The sequence below is a fragment of the Rana temporaria genome, chromosome 3 (genome assembly GCF_905171775.1).
Source record: "Rana temporaria chromosome 3, aRanTem1.1, whole genome shotgun sequence".
Lineage (NCBI taxonomy): Eukaryota > Metazoa > Chordata > Amphibia > Anura > Ranidae > Rana > Rana temporaria.
The window spans coordinates 64,190,826-64,214,315 of record NC_053491.1 but is presented as its reverse complement, the minus strand read 5'-3'; the positions used below and the strand labels follow the sequence as shown (position 1 = coordinate 64,214,315).

The 23,490-nt window shown below is 42.6% G+C and overlaps 1 protein-coding gene across 1 annotated transcript in view; it reads right to left on the bottom strand.

The window, feature by feature from the left end:
- LOC120931338 (aromatase) overlaps positions 1 to 22,609 on the bottom strand; it is a 109,572-nt gene extending 86,963 nt beyond the window's left edge. The window contains exons 1-3 of the mRNA XM_040342674.1: positions 22,483 to 22,609; positions 12,905 to 13,080; positions 334 to 484 (exon numbers count right to left, since the gene is read on the bottom strand). Coding sequence (XP_040198608.1) covers positions 334 to 484; positions 12,905 to 13,049 — 296 coding nt within the window. The 5' untranslated portion in view covers positions 13,050 to 13,080; positions 22,483 to 22,609. The remainder of the gene's footprint in view (positions 1 to 333; positions 485 to 12,904; positions 13,081 to 22,482) is intronic.
- Positions 22,610 to 23,490: the final 881 nt, after the last annotated feature.

The window sequence follows — 23,490 nt, the reverse complement described above, 5'->3', positions numbered from 1 at the left end:
CTTGGACTACAGGAGAGTCCACTAACACGCAGCTCCTTTCTCTATCTGCAACGTAGAGAGTGTCCTGACTCTCCTGCAGTTCAAGGGAGGGGGCGGGCACGACACTCCACACCAGGGAGAAAGCCTTGCATTACTGTGTGGAGTTACAGACAGAAGAACAGGAAGTGAGGATTTCTTAGAAGAAATAAGGACATTTAAAAGCAAAATGGAAGGATGAGGTAATTGAAGGAGGACTGTACTAAGGTAAAGGAAGCTATTTAGGAAAAAAAAATTGTACCTTTACAAACCCTTTAACGGTGATTGCGTGTAAAATTATTGAGAGAATCCCCTTACCTGCTGATTACTAGTGTTTCCTCGCCATTAATCCAGACTCTTACAAATTCCCCATACATGCTATTGTAGTAATTTGAGGCATTTCCAATTCCCGTCCATAGGAATCTTCCATAGGTAATCAGAGGTCCCAGCCCCAGACAGTAGGAAGGACCTGGAAATATACAGACAAGGTTTACATAAATCCTCATGACAACAATATCAACTGTAGATTTGTTTTCATTCATCAATTTTATCCTTTCCATGACCTCACTTTAAACAAGCAATTGCCCTCTTAAAAGTGATCTGCGGTAGATCACTCTTTGGGGGTGATTTGGATTGAGGAGGTGTTATGTCTGTTATGTCACCTCCCCGCTGCCTGTTTTAACCCCTAAAAACCTGTACCACAACTATGTCCATTACACACAATAGTAGGAGGATTACAGCTCAGCCTCAGGCCCCGTACACACGACCAGTTTCCTCGGCAGAATTCAGCTTCCGACCGAGTTTCTGGCTGAATTCTGCCGAGAAACCCGGCCGTGTGTACACTTTCGGCCGAGGAAGCCGACGAGGAGCTTGGCGAGGAAATAGAGAATATGTTCTCTATTTCCTCGTTGTTCTATGGGAGCTCTCGCCCCGCCGAGCTCCTCGGCGGCTTCAGTGCTGAACTGGCCGAGGAACTCGATGTGTTTGGCACGTCGATTTTCTCGGCCGTGTGTACGAGGCCTTATTCAGGTGAACAGATCCTGGAGAGCTCAACAGGAAGGATCATTTTTGCTGCTTTGTGATGCATAACTTTGCATCTGTGGCATTTGTATGCCCCTGTCCGCTGCCTTTAAGGCCCCGTACACACGACCGAACATGTCTGCTGAAACTGGTCCGCGGACCAGTTTCAGCAGACATGTTCGGTCGTGTGTACGGCCGACCGGACAGGTTTCCAGTGGACATTTGTCCAGCCGACCATTTTCCAGCGGACAAAAATTTCTTAGCATGCTAAGAAACATGTCCACTGGAAGCCTGTCCGTCGGACATGTTCGGTCGTCTGTACAGAGTGATTCGACGCATGCGTGGAAGCATTGACCTTCCAGGGCCGCGCACGTCGCCGCGTATCGTGTACGCGCGGATTTCTGTCTGATGGTGTGTACAACCATCAGACAGAAATCTCCAGGCGGACATGTCCGCTGAAAACGGTCCGGCGGACCTTTTTCAGCGGACAGTCCGTCCGTGTGTACAAGGCCTAAGGGGCAGTGGTTGGGGTGACGTAAAAGTGTGACTCAACCACATGTGTTTAACTCACCCACCCCAACCGCCACTGTAAACAAACCCTAAACTAGTCACAGACAGTGAAAGTCAATTATGCCCTTAATTTGCTAGATAACCACTCATAATTGTTACTAGTCAAATATTCCGATTTCAAAGGGGTACTGCAGATGGAAATATAAAGTGGTTGTAAACCTCAGTCATTAAATCTGAACTAAGCACATACAGAATATCTGTAATGTTTACTTATCTCTCTTCATAGCTGGAAGTGTCGTTTCTCTATGATGCTTCATTCCTCTGTTAATAACATGTGTCACTTCTGAGAAGTTTTCCTGACACATAAGATAAATTTGTGACGAGGAGGGAGCTCAGAAAACAGCTCTGTATCCTTCCTTTGCCCCTGTGTGCTGTGGGAAAGGGGGTGTATGCTTTTCCTCTAATCAGCTCTCACACATTGTAACTGCAGCTCTCCACCCCCTCTGTGATACTAACAGATGGAGAAGGATTTAACCACTTAAGCCCCGGACCAAAATGCAGCTAAATGCCCAGGCCAGGTTTTGCGATTCGGCACTGCGTTGCTTTAACAGACAATTGCGCGGTCGTGCGATGTGGCTCCAAAACAAAATGTATGTCCTTTTTTTCCCACAAATAGAGCTTTCTTTTGGTGGTATTTGATCACCTCTGCGGTTTTGATTTTTTGCGCTATAAACAAAAATAGAGCGACAGTTTTGAAAAAAATGCAATATTTTTTACTTTTTTCTATAATAAATATCCCCCAAAAATATATAAAAAAAACGTTTTTTTTCCTCAGTTTAGGCCGATACGTATTCTTCTACATATTTTTGGTAAAAAAAATCGCAATGAGCGTTGAGCGGTTGGTTTGCGCAAAATGTATAGCGTTTACAAAATAGGGGATAGTTTTATTGCATTTTTATTCATTATTTTTTTTTGTACTACTAATGGCAGCAAACAGCATTTTTTTTCATGACTGCGACATTATGGGGGACTCTTCGGACAATTTTGACACATTTTTGGGACCATTGTCATTTTCACAGCAAAAAATGCATTTAAATTGCATTGTTTATTGTGAAAATGACAGTTGCAGTTTGGGAGTTAACCACAGGGGGCGCTTAAGGAGTTATGTTTAACCTAGTGTGTGTTTACAACTGTAGTGGGGTGTTGCTGTAGGTCTGACGTCATCGATCGAGTCTCCCTATAAAAGGGATGACACGATCAATGCAGCCGCCACAGTGAAGCACGGGGAAGCCGTGTTTACACACGGCTCTCCCCGTTCTTCAGCTCCGGGGAGCGTTCGCGAGGGGGCGGCTAGAAACGAATATCCGCCCCCTCATCCCGGATCGCTCCCAGACGATTTCCAACCGCTGCATGTACCGGGGGGGGGGGGGGGGGGGGTCCCGACCCGCCGAAAGGCAGGGACATATATATACGCCAATCTGCCTGTACGTACCATTCTGTGGACATATATATACATGCGGCGGTCGTTAAGTGGTTAAACATGATTCTTCCCTTTTGAAGGGGTGTAGGGAAGATAAACAAATATAACTTATGTAGTAGGATTTGTTTCATCGCTTTGTATCGCCTATTTACTTCACTGGGCATATGAGCGGGTTTACAACCACGTTAACCACTTCTGGACTGCCTACTGCATATATACTGCAGCAGGGTGGCTTGGCTGCGTGAAATTCACGTACCTGTACATGATTTTGTGTAGAGGTCTGGGGTGCACACGCGTGCCACCGGCGACCCACTTCTGTTGTGATTGGACACAGCGGGAGCCAATCGGGAGTCCAACACCCGCAATGGCCACTGGCCACCCGCGATCGTTCTCTGAAGATGTAGAACTTTGTAGATGTAGAGTTTTCCTTCAGTCACAGCATTCCCCCCACAGTTTGAATGCACTTCCTAGGAGCACACTTAACCCTTTGATCCCCCCTGATGTTAACACCATTCCCTACCAGTATCATTTAAACAGTGACAGTGCATTTTTTTTAGCACTGATCACTATATTGCTATCACTGGTCCCCAAAAAGCGTCACTTAGTGTATAATTTGTCTGCTGCAATGTCTCAGTCCCTCTAAAAATTGCTGATCGCCGCCATTACTAGTAAAAACATTAAAAATAAATAAAAAGTCTATAACCGTATACCATAGTTTGTAGATGCTATAACTTTTGTGAAAACCAATTAATATACACTTATTGGGTTTTTCTTGACACAAATATGCAGCGGAATACATATTGGCCTAAATTGATGAAGAAATAGATTTTTTACATATTTTATTGGATTTGTTTTATAGCAGAAAGTAAAAAATATATATATAGGTGATCAAATACCACCAAAAAAAAGCTCTATTTGTGGTAAAAGTTTTCTTTAAAACAGTAAAACAGATGACAGTAAAAACCTGACAATCAAAATCTTCTATTAAAAATTATTACTTGCTGCCCCCTTTGAACAGACAGAACGTCCCCCAGACAGCAATACAAAACTAAACAGGGCTCTTACTCTCCCCCACTTTGTCCCAAAATTAAAGAAAAAATAATTGTTGGCTTGACCAATGACGTTTGGATGGATAACATTTTCAAACCACAGCTATGTTTGGGTTTGTGGTTACCCAGAGCACAAGCACTGTTAACAAAGGTTGGACATGATCCAGCTGTAGCTTTCTGTGATATCAGGAAAACGATTGCGTATTATGTAAGACATGGAGCTGGGGTTTAAGTCCCTTTTTCCTATTAGTACATTAAAATGTGTTCATATAGCAGTTAAGATATATGCAGATTAGTTGTTATGGGCTTTGGATCGTTATTATGCTTTTGCTCTCCTTTTAGCACCCTGTTTCATTTTGGTTGCTTAAAAAATCCTTTAGTGATTTAAAAATCTTTTTTCTAAACCCAGCTACACATACAATCAATCTACATAATTTCTTTTAGAGTAATATATCAAGAATTTGCTTTAATTTTACCCATGGCTGCTGTTTTTTCACATTTGGTCTATCATAAAGAACAACTAACGTTTTTTTTTGCCATCTGTGTCCCATTTGGGAAAAATTCCCTTCACTTCCTGTCTTATAGCAAAAAACAGTAGAAAGAAATCTCTCAAAGTGAAAGAATCCCTGGTTTTCACCAGATTCCTAAGAACTATTGTCTCAATTGGATGATTTCCCTTTAACCTCCCTGGCGGTATGATTCTTTCTGGTTTTAGGTGCTGAAAGCGGTACCATTATTTTGCATGGAAATTTGGCGTTTTATATTGTAGGTCTGTAATTCTTAGGAATAACTCACTTGAATCTGTCCAAACAAGAGTCTAGTAGACATCCCGGGTATGATAAAGTTTGAAACACAAAATCATAAATTATAATATAATAAATAACTATAAATAATTATAACAAATAATAATGTAATTATAATAAAAATTATTCAATAATGTAATCAAATCAAAAACACTGAAATTTGCTCAGTTGCAGAATTGTCGCTGTCATTACTTTTATTGTTTGATGACAAATTTTCCCACAAATCGCTATCGCTCAATTCTGCAAGTGATTCTAATTTATTATCGCTGATTTCTAGCTGGTCTAAAAGCACTTTTGATGTAAAGAGACACATTTTGGTTGCTATGGACAATCTCCAGTTTCCAGGTAGAAAGAACAGTATTTATTATATAAAAGTGCATTTAGGGCACTAGACAGACCACTAGGGACAAAGGGGATGTGTAATTATTTTATACAGTACTGTAATCTATAAGATTATAGTATACTGTATGTGTACTGTGTATTTACTTTTTTGAATTTGGCGCCGATCTCCGCCACCAGTGCGTCGTAACGTCGCAGGGAATAGAGTTCGGCGGCACACGGGCACTGTGTGAATCGCGTGAGGACACCGCTCGCTCACACAGCGGGGAGACATCGCAGGATCCAGGGACAAAGTAAGTAAACTCTGCCTGTGGATACTGTGATGCAATCCCGAGTCTGGCTCGGGGATACCGCTAATGGTACTGGATTTCCACCCCAAGCCAGACTCTGGAATACCGCCAGGGAGGTTAATGTCTGTTCCTGGGACAACCTAAAATTTGTGATTTTTCACTTTCACTCTCGGCGGTAATAATAAACAGGTCAAGTAGTGAATGTAAATCCCCCTAATGGAGGCACAGACAGCAATTAAAACTGACAGGTGTTCTAATTCCTCTCCACTCCATTCAAAAGGAAAAAAAAAAGTTTAGGTCTACTTTAATCTTTTACCCAAAATATTCATTTACTACAGGTATTTAGGCCTGGTTCACACCTATGCATTTTTAGTGCATTTTCAGTTTTTCAGAAACACACTACAGTCCATTTAACATGGGTTGCTATGGATGTAGTTCACATCTATGCATTTTATGGAAAGGGCCAGGGACTTTTTTTTGTTTTTTGGCTTCATAGACTTCAATGGATCAAAAACGTGTATTGAAAAATGCATACTACAACCTTAATAGGTATGAATAAGGCCTTATATAGCACCAACTTTACATACGCTATGCTTACTGCTCTCAAAGTGCGTATGATAAGACCAAGTTAGACAGGAGCCAATAAGCATGTCTTTGAAGTGTGGGCGGAAACTGGAAAAAAATTGCATAAGCAAATGAAAAGCATGCAAACTCCATGCCGGTAGGGTATTGGTTGGGATTCAATGCAAAAAAACCCAGTTCTCCAAAGCAGGAGCGCTAACTATTAAACTACTGTGCATGACTCTACATTCTACTTTAGATATACAGACAACTTAGAAGTGTGAATGCTTACCTGATCAGATATAAATTAAACACCTTGGCCCAGATTCAAGAAGCACTTGCGCCCGCGCAACCATAGGTTACGCAGCGCAAGTGCTTACTTGCTCCAGTGTAACGAGTGATCCTGATTCAGGAACCTCGTTACACCGACTGCAGGGTAAAATCTGCGCGGCATAAGGCTCTTATGCCTCGCAGATTTTAGGCTGCATTCTTGCGGGGGCCGCTAGGGGGCGCTCCCATTGTGTATCAGCGTGTAGTATGCAAATTGCATACTACCACTGATTCACAAGCTTGCGCGGGCCCCGCGCAAGCCAGGTACGGAGTTTCCATACGGCTACTTTTAGCGCAAGGCTGCCCCTTCTAATAGTAGGGGCAGCCAATGCTAAAGTATAGCCGGCCTTCCCGCGCCGTGAAATTTGATTTTCACGGCGTTTGCGTAAGTGAAACGTGAATGGCGCTGGACACCATTCACGTTCACTTAGAAGCAAATGACGTCCTTGCGACGTCATTTGCCGCAATGCACGGCGGGAAAGTTTCCCGACGGAGCATGCGCTATACGCTCGGCGCGGGAGCGCGCCTAATTTAAATGATTCCCGCCCCCCACTTACGCCAGGCAAATTTGCCGGCGCGCCCTCGCAATTCACGGAGCTACTGCTCCGTGAATCGAGGGCAGCGCAAAATATTTGCGGGGGCGCAGGGCAAAATCGTTGCCCTGCTCCCCTGCAAATAGCGCGCAATTCTACTTGAATCTTGGCCCTTGTGTAGGTAGGTCATCATTCTACATAGCTATTTTTAAATCTAAAGAAGATTATAGAATTTAGGTTCTAATGCATGTGGCCAGCTTAACAATCATAGTCATTATTGATATTGTGGAGTTTCTCAAAAAATCTTGATTGCTTAAAAAAAATTCTGAAGCATGGTGCAAAAGGTAATGAGCGTCATACATTATAACCCCCTTGAAACAAAACCTATGTGTGTTTCTACCATTGAACAACTTACTGAAAGGTTGAGGAGTAGAATGTTTGCTTACATCAGTAAAGAAATGTTAACTTCAATCATCCAATCACATGCAAGAGAATGTTCTAAAATTCTCCTGCATATGATTAGGTATTTTAGGAGAATGGAAGTAAAAATTAAACTTATTTAAGAAATCAACACCCAGCTCTAAAAATTAATCTTGTCCAAATTTCCATTCCGGGCTATTGGTGCCTACACGTTTGAATCTAGACATTTAAATATTGCAGTGTTTATTTTATTCAGAAATAAAGTGATTGGACAAGAGATAAAGGGCCTGATTCTCAAAAGAGATACGCAGACTTAACTGCTGTTCAGTCTGTGCCTAACTTTGGAAACGATCCTCAAAAGGCTTTTTCCAAAGTTAGGCAGAAAATCTGACATGTGTAAGACACTTACACGGTCAGATCTTAGGATGCAGTACCGCATCCGCCACTGGGGGCATTTCTCATTGAAATGCAGCTTTGAGTATGCAAATGAGGACTTAAGCAGATTCTCAAAGCATTTCATCATTGTGATTTCTGCGTAAGTTCCGAATTTGCTTGCGCAAAACTAGGGCTGGTTTTACAATGTGGAAAGTTAGTCACACCTTGTAAAGGCCCATTCAAGCGACGGCATTTGGTATGCATTCCTGAGGGAGAACTCCACGGCAATTTTTAAATTCAAAACCGGCATGGGTTCCCCCCCCAGGAGCATACCAGGCCCTTAGGTCTGGTATGGGTTGTAAGGAGACCCCCCCTACGCCGAAAAATCGACGTAGGGGGTCCCCCTACAATCCATACCAGACCCGTATCCAAAGCACGCTACCCGGCCGGTCAGGAAGGGAGTGGGGACGAGCGAGCGCCCCCCCCTCCTGAGCCGTGCCAGGCTGCATGCCCTCAACATGGGGGGGTTGGGTGCTCTGGGGCAGGGGGGCGCACTGTGGGCCCCCCCACCCCAGAGCACCCTGTCCCCATGTTGATGAGGACAGGACCTCTTCCCGACAACCCTTGCCGTTGGTTGTCGGGGTCTGCGGGCGGGGGCTTATCGGAATCTGGGAGTCCCCTCAAATAAGGGGGCCCCCAGATACCGGCCCCCCACCCTAAGTGAATGGATATGGGGTACATCGTACCCCTACCCATTCACCTGGAGGCAAAAAGTAAAAGTTAGTAAACACACAACACAAGGGTTTTTAAAATAATTTATTATTCTGCTCCGGATGCCCCCCCTGTCTTCTTTATTAGCTCTATTACCAGGGGGGGCTTCTTCTTCCACTCTCCGGGGGTCTTCTTCCACTCTCCGGGGGGCTTCTTCCACTCTCCGGGGGGGGTTTCTTCTTCCACTCTCCGGGGGGGGCTTCTCCGCTCTCCGGGGGTCTTCTTCTCTCTTTGCCGCTCTCCGCTGTTGACTCGGCAAACCCCGGTTCTTCTGCAGATGTCCGGTGCCTTCTTCTTCAGCGCTGGCTGCCTGCTATCTTTGTGTGTTAGCTCAATTTCTAACAGGCAGCCGGCGCGGTCTTCTGTGACGTCAGGTTCTTCTTCTCCCCTCTTCCGATGTTGCCTCATCGCCTCTTGTCACTGTAATGATGGAAGCGCGCCTTGCATCCCATTTATATAGGCATCACCGTCCCATCATGCTCCGGCAGGTACCCACGTGGTGGGTGCCTACCCACGTGCACCCACCACGTGGGTACCTACCGGAGCATGATGGGACGGTGATGCCTATATAAATGGGATGCAAGGCGCACTTCCATCATTACAGTGACAAGAGGCGACGAGGCAACATCGGAAGAGGGGAGAAGAACAGAAGAGAAGAAGGTGACGTCACAGAAGACCGCGCCGGCTGCCTGTTAGAAATTGAGCTAACACACAAAGATAGCAGGCAGCCAGCGCTGAAGAAGAAGGCACCGGACATCTGCAGAAGAACCGGGGTTCGCCGAGTCAACAGCGGAGAGCGGCGAAGAGAGATGAAGACCCCCAGAGAGCGGAGAAGCCCCCCCCCGGAGAGCGGAAGAAGAAACCCCCCCCGGAGAGTGGAAGAAGACCCCCGGAGAGTGGAAGAAGAAGCCCCCCCTGGTAATAGAGCTAATAAAGAAGACAGGGGGGGCCTCCGGAGCAGAATAATAAATTATTTTAAAAACCCTTGTGTTGTGTGTTTACTAACTTTTACTTTTTGCCTCCAGGTGAATGGATAGGGGTACGATGTACCCCATATCCATTCACTTAGGGTGGGGGGCCGGTATCTGGGGGCCCCCTTATTTGAGGGGACTCCCAGATTCCGATAAGCCCCCGCCCGCAGACCCCGACAACCAACGGCAAGGGTTGTCGGGAAGAGGTCCTGTCCTCATCAACATGGGGACAGGGTGCTCTGGGGTGGGGGGGCCCGCAGTGCGCCCCCCTGCCCCAGAGCACCCAACCCCCCCATGTTGAGGGCATGCGGCCTGGCACGGCTCAGGAGGGGGGGGGCGCTCGCTCGTCCCCACTCCCTTCCTGACCGGCCGGGTAGCGTGCTTTGGATACGGGTCTGGTATGGATTGTAGGGGGACCCCCTACATCGATTTTTCGGCGTGGGGGGGTCTCCTTACAACCCATACCAGACCTAAGGGCCTGGTATGCTCCTGGGGGGGGGAACCCATGCCGGTTTTTTCTTTGAAAATTGGCATGGAGTTCTCCCTCTCAGGAATGCATGCTGAGCGACGCTGTCATTTTTTTTTATAATTATTTGTTTTCCCGGCGCGTATATTTTTTTTCACCCGTCGCAACTTTAGTGTCCCGTCGCAATTCTCAAAGCCGCCCGGCGTTAATTACGTTCGCGCGCTGCACGTCGGGAAAATGACGTCACACGCATGCGCAGTACGGCCGGCGCGGGAGCGCGCCTCATTTAAATTTTAAACGCCCCCCGGAGAGGAGGACCGCCTTGCGACGGCGGCACTTAAGTTACACGGCCTGAAATTTCTAGGTAAGTGCTTTGAAGATCGGGCACTTAGGTAGAGATTTTAAGTCAGTGTAACTTAACTGCTGAAAGTTAAGTTACGCAGCTTTTTTGAGAATCAGGCCCAAATTTCTTAGTTGTTTTCAATGCAGTTATAGCATTTGGGATAAATCTATTTTTTTTTATATACCGGTAGTTCTTTCAAATGTAGAGAAAAAAAAAGATTTACTGATAATCAGTTTTAAGCATTGTAACTTTGATCATTATTATGGTTGTGGATTAATTTCTTAATTTGTATCACATAAAAAACAAAAGGCATTTGTCTGGAATCTTATTGTAGATATTCACAAATACAATAAGGCTGGTGACACACTTTTCCTGCATGCTTCCACAATGCACAGTAAAGCATTAAGAATTGAACCCCAATGTATACCTACGCTAGCTTCCAATGCATCCATTCTAAACTGTACCACAATGCACATACCAATGCATGTGCATTTTTTTGAGCATTGAGATGCTCTGCCAGCCTACAAAATTTGGACTTTAATAATGTTGACACTCAGGTATAAAGCACCTCTAAAATTTTAAAATAATAAAACAATTCACAATTGCAAATTTAGTCTGTTACCGAAAACTCACCAGTTGTGTAACAATAACTGAACATTTTATCACCACTTGTGGTTTTTTCCATGGAAGTCAGAGAGAACATTTAGAAATATTATTCCTGTTTCTTTATCTGACCAATCAGGTTGATTTACTAAAGGTATTAAAAATCTTTACTCGAAAAATATAGCTCTGTTAAATTTCAATACCCAATCATGTCAGGGTTAAATAAATTTAAAAAAAGGAAAGAGAAAATTTGCTTTTCACATGATTGGATAATTGAAGTACCGGTAAGTACTGAAGTGATACCAGAAGTATTGAGCAAATATATCTAACTCTTTTAGTAAATCAGCATTGTTCAATAGTGTAGGACCACCTGTATCATGGGTGCAAAGTAATGTATAATATAGCAGGAGCTCTCCTGTTTAGAGTATCTGAGACAAAAATCAGAGGCTGAATCAGCTAATTACACTTCACAATAATCAAATATTATGTGAAAAGCTGAATTCATTTTTATTTAACATAGTGCCTTTTATTAAGGGTCTCGTTACATAATGAATAGTTAATAGCAAGCTCTCAGTCCTATATCCATAACAAGTACAAGCCGGCAACTCAACAGCTTCCCCATAGAATTTTTTTATTGTAGCATTTTGGATGATTTTACTGCTATATGCTACAATAAAATGTTCTATGGAGAAGCTGTTGAGTTGCCGGCTTGTACTTGATATGTATTCTCTGTGAACTCAATTAGGCAGAGCACTGACCACTCTCTACACACTAACTACATTATACTTAGGTAGCTTGGGTGAGTTTTTTTGCTTCTTAGTCCGATATACCTTTCTCCATCAAACCCAAATGGGGTCATTTACTAAAGGCAAATCCACTTTGCACTACAAGTGCAAAGTGCACTTGAAATTGCACTAAAAGTGCAGTTGCTGTAGATCCAAGGGGGACATGCAAGAAAAAGAAAAAACAGCAATTTAACTTGCACATGATTGGATAATAAAATCAGCAGAGCTTCCCCTCATTTCAGATCTACCCCTCAGATTTACAGAAAAAAAGAGGGGGATTGGGACTTTAAATGATGTATGCATTAGAGGACTCAAAGATAGACAGTGTAATATGGATGCGTTTATTTGTCTAAAACACATAGCAGAGCATGCGATTTCGAATGTATACATAATAGTAAACATACATGGCAATAAGCATATAAAAAGCATGATGCAAAAACCATAAACATTGTATAACAACTTGTTCCTCGCATTATTAAAAAAATCCTGTGCCCCGTGTGAAGATCGAACTCACAACCTTCAGATTAGGAGACTGACGCTCTACCTGCTGCGTTAATGAGGTAGCGCGTCAGTCTCATAATCTGAAGGTCGTGAGTTTGATCTTCACACGGGGTACTGATCTCAGGCTTACACAGATGCTACATGTTTCAGTTGCAGGACCAACCTCAGGTTTAATGATTCTATTTTATGAGCATTTTTTTAATAATGCAAGGAACAAGCTGTTATACAATGTTTATGGTTTTTGCGTCATGCTTTTTATATGCTTATTGCCATGTATGTTTACTATTATGTATACATTGAAAATCGCATGCTCTGCTATGTGTTTTAGACAAATAAACGCATCCATATTACACTATCTTTGAGTCTTCTCATGCATACCTCATTTAAAGTCCCAATCCCCCTCTGTTTTTCTACATATAACAGGGATGGAGATATATATTTACATATTTCTCATTCAAAGTCTCAAAACCCCCTTTGTTTCCCCTCAGATTTACAGTGACTGCACTTCCAAGTACACTTTGAGTGCAACTTAAAGTGCAAAGTGGATTTGCCTTTCGTAAATAACCCCCAAAGTCAAGAGGGAGAATTGGCAACCAAGTGTATTCAGTTTGACAGTAAACCTATCTATATTTCATTTATTTACATAACGAATTCTCAGATGGTAAAATGGTTTTAAATATTAGATATTAAATCTATTTCAATTTACAAAACACAAAAAAGGTATTTATTATTGACTTACCGGGTATTGAGGACGTCTCTTCATAACTCCAGATGATGATCAGCAGAAATACGAAGGCCACCACAGAAGCGGCTGTAGCTGGGGCCAGGCTGGGCATAACCTCAGTGATGTTGTACTGCATAGTGTTCAGAGCTTCCAGAATCATCTCTGCTGATTGCTCTTCCTCTTCTAGATATCTGTGCAGAAACGAAGACCTTTAAAAACCCAGGTGGAATTAGACATGCATATGCAACATCAAGGGCCACTTTGTTGGCATTCACCCTTTTCATGTTTTGGGAATTAGTTAGATAGGGTGAAGAATTAGTCAAAACAGAAAGATAACCATTAATCATCAACTTTGTGCTGCTCAGTTCGCTTTGATAGAGCAAATGCCAGCTGTTTAGGAGGAATGCCCTTGACAGGGCATCTTAAGTAGCTTGACATTTACTTATTACAATTTTTAGCATTTTATTGCTATAATTTTTATGTAATATACACACTGTGTAATGTTGATAGAGTTTGATTGATGATTCAAATGCTTTTTGACCAAATCCATTTATTGACTGGTGGCCGACTTTTAATATTCATTTAAATTAATTTGAGCTGTATAACGCTGTTCGGCTTCTTTAACCACTTGAGACCCGCTCTATTGACAAAAGACGTCAACAGCGCGGCTCTCAGGTGCCAACTGGACGTCTTTGGACGTCATTTAAAGTGCATTACCCACGCGCGCCTCTGGGGGGCGCGCAGCGGATAAACACTGTCCCGGCGCATCGCTGGGAAGCCGATGCGTGTACCTGGCGGCCGCGATGTCCACCGGGTACATGCGATCGTCGGGAACACAGTAGGGACGTGGAGCTCTGTGTGTAAACACAGAGCTCCATGTGCTGTCAGAGGAGAGGAGACCGATCTGTGTCCCTTGTACATAGGGACACAGCATCGGTCACCTCCCCCAGTCACCCCCTCCCCCCACACAGTTAGAACACACCTAGGATACACATTTAACCCCTTCCTCACCCCCTAGTGTTAACCCCTTTACTGCCAGTCACATTTATACAGTAATTAGTGCATTTTTATAGCACTGATCGCTGTATAAATGTGAATGGTCCCAAATGATCGCCGCCATTACTAGTAAAAAAAAATAATAAAAAAAATAAAAATTCTGTCCCCTATTTTGTAGGCGCTATAACTTTTGCGCAAACCAGTCGCTTATTGTGATTTTTTTTTTTTTTACAAAAATACGTCGAAAAATACGTATCAGCCTTAACTAAGAAAAAAAATATTTTTTTTTAAAAAAAAATTGGGATATTTATTATAGCAACAAGTAAAAAATATATATATATTTTTAAAATTGTCGCTCTTTTTTTGTTTATAGCGCAAAAAATAAAAACCGCAGAGGTGATCAAATACCACCAAAAAAGCTCTATTTGTGGGGAAAAAAGGACGTCAATTTTGTTTGGGAGCCACGTCGCACGACCGCGCAAATGTCAGTTAAAGCGACGCAGTGCCGGAAGCTGAAATTTCGCCTGGGCACGAAGGGGGTTTATGTGCCCAGTAAGCAAGTGGTTAAACAATACATGTGAAATTAACAAACTATAATGAATTGTGCATGTCAGATGAAAAAAGAAAAGTGACATGGGTTATAGCTCACCCTTACTTTATCCAAAATATACAAAAAAGTTCAGTTAAATTCAGTTTTAGTTCAACTTTATGTGTAGAAAATGAAGCTATAGAACAATATTGATAGTATCATCTAAAGTTTGAGGTGTACATCTATAAGGTGCTAGGCCACAAAAACAACCATGTTCTACTAATAAACCATGTTCACTTTATGTTTAAAATTCCAGAGTCTCACGTTCTGTCCCTTGCTTTAAGCAAAACCAGGTACCAGCCAAATGAGCAAATTTGTGCGCCATGTATGAACAAACAAATGTACCAATCAAAGTCCTTGCCCTAAGGACAGGGCCGGGGAAAATGGGTGGGCAGGAGGGGAGGCTGCCCTGGGCACTGTCGTATCATGTGAGGTGGGGGGGCACCAAGAAGAGATTGAGGGAGTAGATTTGTGTTGACAGGGTGAATTGGGGGGGGGGGGGCGCTGCAGGGGGTAAGAAATGTTCTAGGAGGGGACATTTTGACAGATGTTCTAGAAGTAGTGATTTGGGGGTATTTGTGCTAGAAAAGGTAAAATAGTGGTGGGGGGGTGTATTTGTGCTAGGAGGGGACATTTGGGAGGGGGGGATTTTTGCTAGAAGTGTGGGGGGAGGGGGGATTTGTGCTTGAAGGGGAAATTTGAGGTATAGAGTATTTGTTCTAGGAGGGGGAATTTTTTGGGGGGGTTTGTTCCAGGAGGTCGGATTTGTACTGGGGGGGAGGCAAGATTTATGCTTGGGGGTAAGTATGCCGATTGGTACTCTATTTTTTTTAACGGGGGATATTTTTGCTGACACATCTTTGGGGGCGCAATTTGGCATGTTTGCCCTAGGTGACGCAGCACTGCCTAAGGACCTTCTACTAATGTGTTTCACACAACTGGGCTTAATTGAAATGAATGACGTCATCAAAGTGTGACCTGATTACCATGTTCATTTTATGTTTAACCATTTGCGGACTGCCCACCGTACCTATACTGTGGCAGGACAGCCACTCTGTGCCAGATCACACTTTTGGGTCTGGGGTGGGCGTGTGCGTACCACTGGTAACCCACTTCCACTGTGATCACACACAGCGGGGGCCCAGCGACTTGATGTCCCCCGGCATCCGCCGATTACACAGGACACAGGCAGAACAACAATCTATGTATACAAGGCAGATTGTCATTCTACAGAAGGGAAGGTATTGATCCTGTGTTACTGCAAAGCAGGAACATGGATCTTTGCCATCCCCTAGTTTAATCACCTCCCACACAGTGAGTAATCACAGGCTATTCACACGCTATAAGTCACTAATCGCCGCCATTACTTGTAAAAAATAAATACATTTATTGGATGTGTTTTATAACAGTAAGTAAAAAATATATTTTTTTTTCTATTTTTTTTTGTTTATAAAGCAAAAATAAAAACTGCAGAGGTGATCAAATACCACCAGTGTGGGGAAAAAAGTACAAAAATAGTTTTTTGGGTACAGTGTTGCACGACCGCAAAATTGTCAGCTAAAGTAATGCAATGCTGTATTGCAAAAAATGATCTGGTCATGAAGAGGAGTAAATCTTCCAGAGGTCAGGTGGTTTAAGGATAAGTTCACCTTTGGGGAAATGTTACATATTCCACCCATTTTTAGGGTGGAACATATAACATGTTCCCAGTATTTCAGCCTCTGTGCGTTCCCCTCCCTCCCTGTGACAGCAGTAGGGGGAGACGTTCCCCCTACTAGCTGTCACTTTTTGAAATTAGTGCAGCTGTTCAGAGCTCAACCCACACAGCCCCATCATTCATTCACACAGCTCGGTGTGTGAATGAACTACAATCCCCAACATCTTTTGCGGCTGTCGGCTTGTAGTTCTCAATGAACTATCGCAATACTGTGGAGTTCATTGATTCTTCCCGTCAGTGTATTTGCTTGCCTCTATGGGATGTACGGGCACACAGATACTCTGGCAGATCTGGAGGAGACCTGCATGGCATCAGCAATCTGCTAATCGCTGGTACAATGATTTACAAGCTACATTAAAAAAAAATTATAATTATAATAATTGCAAAATTTTAAAATAATAATAAATGCAAAATGAAATTACCTGCAAAAATGTTTATATTTTTTTTTTTCTGGAATGTGAACTTATGCTTTAGCCTAGATAAAAAATGCAGAGTCAAAGGCCTCGTACACACGACAGAGGAACTCGACGTGCCAAACACATCGAGTTCCTCGTCGAGTTCAGGGATGAAGCCGCCGAGGAGCTCGGCGGGCCGCCTTCTCCCATAGAACAACGAGAAAATAGAGAACATGTTCTCTATTTTCTCGACGAGTTCCTCAGCGGCTCCATCGGGCCAAAAGTGTACAGACGACAGAGTTTCTCGGCAGAATTCTGCCGAGAAACTCTGTTGTGTGTACGAGGCCAAAGACCAGAAGTTTTAGCAGTAAAGCATGTGAGGAAGCCGATATAATAAACCTAAGCAAGAGAATTCTAAATTTCTGCTGAAAAAGGCATTGATATATACAGTATCTCACAAAAGTGAATACACCCCTCACGTTTTTGTAAATATTTTATTATATCTTTTCATGTGACAACACAGAAGTGTATATTAGCTGCCCCCTCAAAATAACTCCACACACAGGCATTAATGTCTAAACCGTTGGCAACAAAAGTAAGAACACCCCTAGGTGAAAATGTTCAAATTGGGCCCAATTTGACATTTTCCCTCCCCGGTGTCATGTGACTCATTCGTGTTACAAGGTCTCAGGTGTGAATGTGGAGCAGGTGTGTTAAATTTGGTGTTATCGCTCTCACTCTCTCATACTGGTCACTGGAAGTTCAACATGGCACCTCATGGCAAAGAACTATCTGAGCATCTGAAAAAAAGAATTGTTGCTCTACATAAATATGGACTAAGCTATAAGAAGATTTCCAACACCCTGAAACTGAGCTGCAGCAAGGTGGCCAAGACCATACAGCGGTTTAACAGGATAGTTTCCACTCAGAAGAGGCCTCACCATAGTCGACCAAAGAAGTTGAGTGCACATGCTCAGCGTCATATCCAGAGATTGTCTTTGGGAAATAGATGTATGAGTGCTGCCAGCATTTCTGCAGAGGTTGAAGCAGTGGGGGTCAGCCTGTCAGCCTCACACTGCATCAAATTGTTCTGCATGGCTTTCATCCCAGAGGGAAGCCTCTTCTAAAACAAAAAGATATAATTAAATATTTACAAAAATGTTAGGGGTGTACTCACTTTTGTGCGATACTCTATCAAATGGGCAATAGTACCAGTTGCCACCCATCCATACGAGGCGCCGCCCCCTAATTAATGCGCCGGCCCCTAATTTACATGCAGGGCGCCGGACGCAGGGATTCCAAATGTTTTTTTGGTTTTTTTTAAGAAGCAAGTGATTAGAGCCTGAGTCAGAGCACTTCACCCCAGGCCCACCCAGTTGTGTGACAATAGAGAATTAATATTCACTATTGACCTCCTGATTCTCCTCATGACCAATCCCAGCACAGAAAGCAGGTTCTGAGACCCGATTAGCTGAGAGGAAAAACAATCCAATTGGCCGCCGAGGAGGAGGGAGGAGATGCAGGGGAAGCTGCGCTGCCATGAAGCCGAGGAAGGAGGGGACACATGGTGAAGCCGCTGATTGGCACCCGGAGGAAGCCTGCGACCTAGGTGGGGTAAGCGTGGGGACCGGTCGAATGGATTGCCCCCCTTCAAAAATATACCACCAGCCGCCACTGAATAGTACATATAGTATTATCATAGTAAAATCCCTACAAACAAAATTGGAGAGACACTGGGTAGGATAGTTTACATTGTGAAAGACACTTAGCTACACTGAAAACAGAAAAGCTGCTGAATGTTTAGTTTGCCATAACAGTGTGACTAAAAAGGGCAAAGCCTCCTGCAGTAGCTAATATGCCACCATCCTTGTACTCACAGAATATGCCTTAAATGGGTTGTAAAGGTAAAAAACAATTTTCCCTAAATAGCTTCCTTTACCTTAGTGCAGTCCTCCTTCACCTACCTCATCCTTCCATTTTGCTTTTAAATGTCCTTATTTCTCATGAGAAATCCTCACTTCCTGTTCTTCTGTCTGTAACTCCACACAGTAATGCAAGGCTTTCTCCCTGGTGTGGAGAAAGTCTCTTGAGGGGGGAAGGGGCGAGCAGAAGTGTCAGGACACCCACAAACACACAGCTCCTTTCTCTATCTGCAACGCAGAGAGCGTCCTGACCCTACTGCTCGCCCCCTCAAGAGGCTTTCTCCACACCAGGGAGAAAGCCTTGCATTACTGTGTGTAGTTACAGACAGAAGAACAGGAAGTGAGGATTTCTCAGAAGAAATAAGGACATTTAAAAGCAAAATAGAAGGATGAGGTAAGTGAAGGAGGACTGCACTAAGGTAGAGGAAGCTATTTAGGGAATAATGTTTTACCTTTACAACCCCTTCAATTACTATGCCTAAGCTAGAGTCTCACAGACACACAAGCACCTCAAGACAACATTTTATAATCAGAGTGATGACTAAAAACTGAGCTTAAAATATGCCTCTAAACCCCCTAATGTGCATGGACACATAGGATAGCATTAAGCTAGGGTGACCAGACATCCTCGGTTTCAGGGGCCAGTCCCGGATTGAGGACACTGTCTCTGGACCAAGTCTGTCCCCGGTTTTGTCACTGGATTGGATTTGAACAGGGGCTGGGGCAATTTCAAAGACAGTCAGTGTAGAATTAAAAAAAAACAAAAACAAAATTACACCCCCCCCGCTCCTACTAGCTTGAGGAGGTGTATTTTTTTCCATTATCTGTGCCCCTTTCTGATGATCATGTGCTGGTCGGAGCAGAGGGAATATTTCTTGAGTTTTGTGTGCATGCCCATTCAGCTCCGCTCGCATGTTCTTCTGCCTTGGCTCAAGTCCCTGCTTATCTCCTTGCCTTCCCTGGTGGAGTGATCCTCCTCTGCACCCCACCCAGTAGTACCCGGAGCCCGGAGAGTAATGGCGTGTAAACACGGTCAGAATTTCTGACAACAAATGTTCGATGTGAGAAAATCCGACCATGTGTAGGCTCCATCGGACATTTGCTGTCGGAATTTCCGACAACAAAAATTTGAGAGCTGGTTCTCAAATTTTCCGACAACAAAAGTTGTTATCGGAAATTCTGTGTGTACACAATTCAACGCGCAAAAATTCTACGCATTCTCCGAATCAATTTGACGTATGCTCGGAATCATTGAACTTCATTTTTATCGTAGTGTTGTACGTCAGCGCGTTCTTGACGTTTGCAATTTCTGACAACATTTGTGTGACCGTGTGAATGCAAGACATGTTTGAACCAACATCCGTCGGAAAAAAATCCACGTTTTTGTCAGAATGTCCGATCGTCTGTACGCAGCATAAAATGCCTGTAAAAGCATGAGCCCTTAAAGTGGTTGTGCAGGCTAAAGTTTTTTTACCTTCATGCACTCTATGTATAAAGGTAAAAAACCTTCTGTTTGCAGCAGTGCCCCCTAATACTTACCCCCTTATACTTAGCACTCTCTCGATCAAGTAATGTGCACAAGAGCATCAGCTCTCCGGGGACTCTCCCTCCACATTGGGTGAGACCGCAGGGGGAGCCATTGGCTCCCCCTGCTGTCTATTACAGCCAGTGAGTCAATTAGGAGTGGGTGGGTAGGGCGGAGCCGCAGCTCCATGTCTGAATGGGCACACAGAGCAGCAGCTCAGAAGTGCACCTGATTGGGTGCCCCCATTGCAAGCTGCTTGCTCTGGGGACACTCGACAGAAGGGAGGGCTGAGAAGAGAAGAATCAGAGCTACACTGGGCAAAACTGTGCAAAAATGATTATTTTACATGCATAGTACAGGAGCAGGGTAAGGAGTATATGGATCACCTTTTTAGATGCCAACGGGTCTACCGAGCCCAATAAACAGACCGCTATAGAAGGTCTGATGGTAATCGTGAACGACTTAACACAGTCCAATACCTGTGCCCAAAACTTCTGAATGGGTGTCCAATGTCAGAAGATGTGCAGAAAATCCAGCTGGAGTTTTAATTTAAAGATGAAACCTTTGATAAAAATGGATAAAAAAGATAATTTTTTTTGCCAGAACAAGTAGGTTGCTACGTGTAAGCTGGATTTTGTATTAGTATCTCAAATCATTTACATAGCCTTAAAGTGGATGTAAACCCACCCTCATGCTTTCTAAACTATTGCCATAGTGGTTATCTATAAGGATATACATGCCTCCCAGATGTATCCTTACCTGTCAAATGTCTCCCCTCTGTCTGTTATGAGACCCGAAAAACTGCAGATTCTGTGGGTGGGTCTGTTGTCCGGAGCTCGGTGGGTGCATTTTCTCCTGTGTATTTCGTACACTAAATTCTGCTATGATCACTAATATCTAGTCAAAACCCAGAAAAGTCACCACAGCATGCCCAATCGTGCTGAGGTGTGGAACAGCCAATCCTGGGAGAACTGCAGAAGAAAGGAGTGGGGGTGGCAATTAAAAAACAATGCCTGTCGTAGGCTTGCGCATGAGATATGTAAATCACCTGTCAGCAGGGGGGGAAGAACAGACAGGGTTTACTCTCTCTGAAAAAAGATAAGAGGATTGCTCAGTGCTGGATTAACTCTGTGGCAAGACTGGGCACAGATGATTTGTAATCCTATACCATACATTGTGCCAGCCAAAAAATAAATAAAGAATTTTGGCACCGCCAACGCCACACTGATGGAGGGAGAAAATAGGGAGTACACCAAAGGCTTGCAGAAAGATGACACTGTTTTTCACTTGATTGTGTATTTTGTACACAATCAACAGAAAAACAGTGTCAGCTTTCTGCAAGCCTTTGGTGTACTCCCTATTTACTCCCTCCATCATTGTGGCTGTGCCAAAGGAAAACTAGTACAATTTTTTTTCACAAACCCACTAATTAGTATATTGTTTAAAGCAAATAAAATAAATGCTTTAAATGAAATGCATAAAAGTAAAATAAATTGCACGAAAGCACTTTTTGTAACATAATCTGGTGCTTAGAAATTTTTCTCATGTTGAATTCTGGAAAACATTTCTATGAAACTGTCATCACTATCCATGTATAAAATAAAAAGTGTGAGTAAGCGCGTCAAGCTCAAAGTGCTCGGTTTATCCTAATAAAAGCAGGCATTTGGAAGACAAAGGTAAATTATATAATTTGTGAAATGAAAGATATGCCTCAGCCTGATTTTTTTTTTTTTTAGCTTTAAAATGAACAAGATAATACAAATTCTTTTTTTCACAAGAAAAAGATAATACAAATTCTAATAAAGTAGGAAGGTCATACCCAATCTGTAATGACTTCCATTACATTTTGTAGCTATGGGAATAATGCAATTATAGCAGACAATATGAATCATTATCCATCCACCCATCCCATTTTTATTCTGATATTAGTGATTTGCTGAAAGGGGCATGCTCACTTATGTTTTTTAAGCTGCAAGGTTTTAAAATTTTAAAACTACATATGAATAAATAATGTAGTTGGTGTTCTTGCCTATCTCAGTAGAGTTTAATGAATTTGGTGAAATCTTTACAAGCCAAATTCCTAGTGTCTATTTTATTTATTTTAATGTATATTCTTGATGGAGCTTTGACAGCATCTTATAAGAAAACAATTCTTTTTGTTACAAGCTACCACTTAGTTTCGTGGATTTCAAAACAGAATTTTCCAGTAACTTACAATTTTTCTAACTTTAAGCAACAATATGAAGTAGCAACCCAAAGAAAACATAACCAAGTAGAAACGAAAATTTTAATTAAGCCCATATCTTGGAAAATGCTCTTAATTTGCATTAGTTTAATACTTATATGTAAATGCTCCATTTAGCTAACCTAATACTTTTACATGTCATTTCATCAAAAATTCACTACTGTTTCTAATTCAAGTTACAAAAAGAAAGAATCCAACTCATACCTGTGTCTTCTGTGCACATCTGCATCCTCTGAGGAACCTTCGAAGTTCTAACCCTTTAATACAAGAACCGAGAATGGGGGAAAAAAAAATTCTGACCAGTACTGATTGTGAAAAAGGTGCTTCAAGTTGCTATGAGATCAGTTGCTTGGATACAGATGACTTATTTCATAAGTGTCATTACTACAACCAGCAGAAATTTGTAACCTGACGGTGTTCCTGAATCCCTTTCTAAATTTCATGCAAGACCTATATATCTGCAAAACATATACATGTGTATAAAAATATTTGTTTTCCCTTGGTTTCATTTGTTTGTTCTGTAAAAAAAAATGCATTGGATTGGAGTAAAATGAACTATATATATATATATATATATATATATATATAAATAATACTAAAATGGAATAGTAAGGAACAAATAAGAACCAAAGTCATGCTCCACATGTAATTATTATTATATATATTTAAATATATTTATTTATTTATTTTTTAACAATAGATTTTTTTTTTTATGATGAATGTCATTACAAAAGTTATGCAAAACTAAACATCACTTAGAAGGATTGATCATATATTCAACAGATATTGTACGAAGAAAACTAAAACCATGCTTGTATTTCAAAGCACTTGTAGCACTACCCCCGAAGGAGTTGCTGGTTTGTTTTGGGCAGCCCTTTGCATGGATGCTGCTGAGTTACACCTCCTTTATGGGGCATAACTTTACGCCGGACGTATAACCTTACGCGCACTGCGTCGGACGCACGTTCGTTCATGAATCGGTGTATTTCCCTAATTTGCATATTTGAATGGCTGATCAATGGGAGCGTAAATATGCGCCCAGCGTAAATGTGTGACCACCCTATGCCGGCGTAAGCAAGTTACGTCGGAAGGCTGAAGCCTTTTTTTAGGCGTATCTTAATTACCTCCTGGCTCTTCCGCCATTCTAGGGCGTATGGTACGTATAGCAGTAACGGAATGTCCACAACAGGTGTCTTTTTCTGTGCTCTTTAT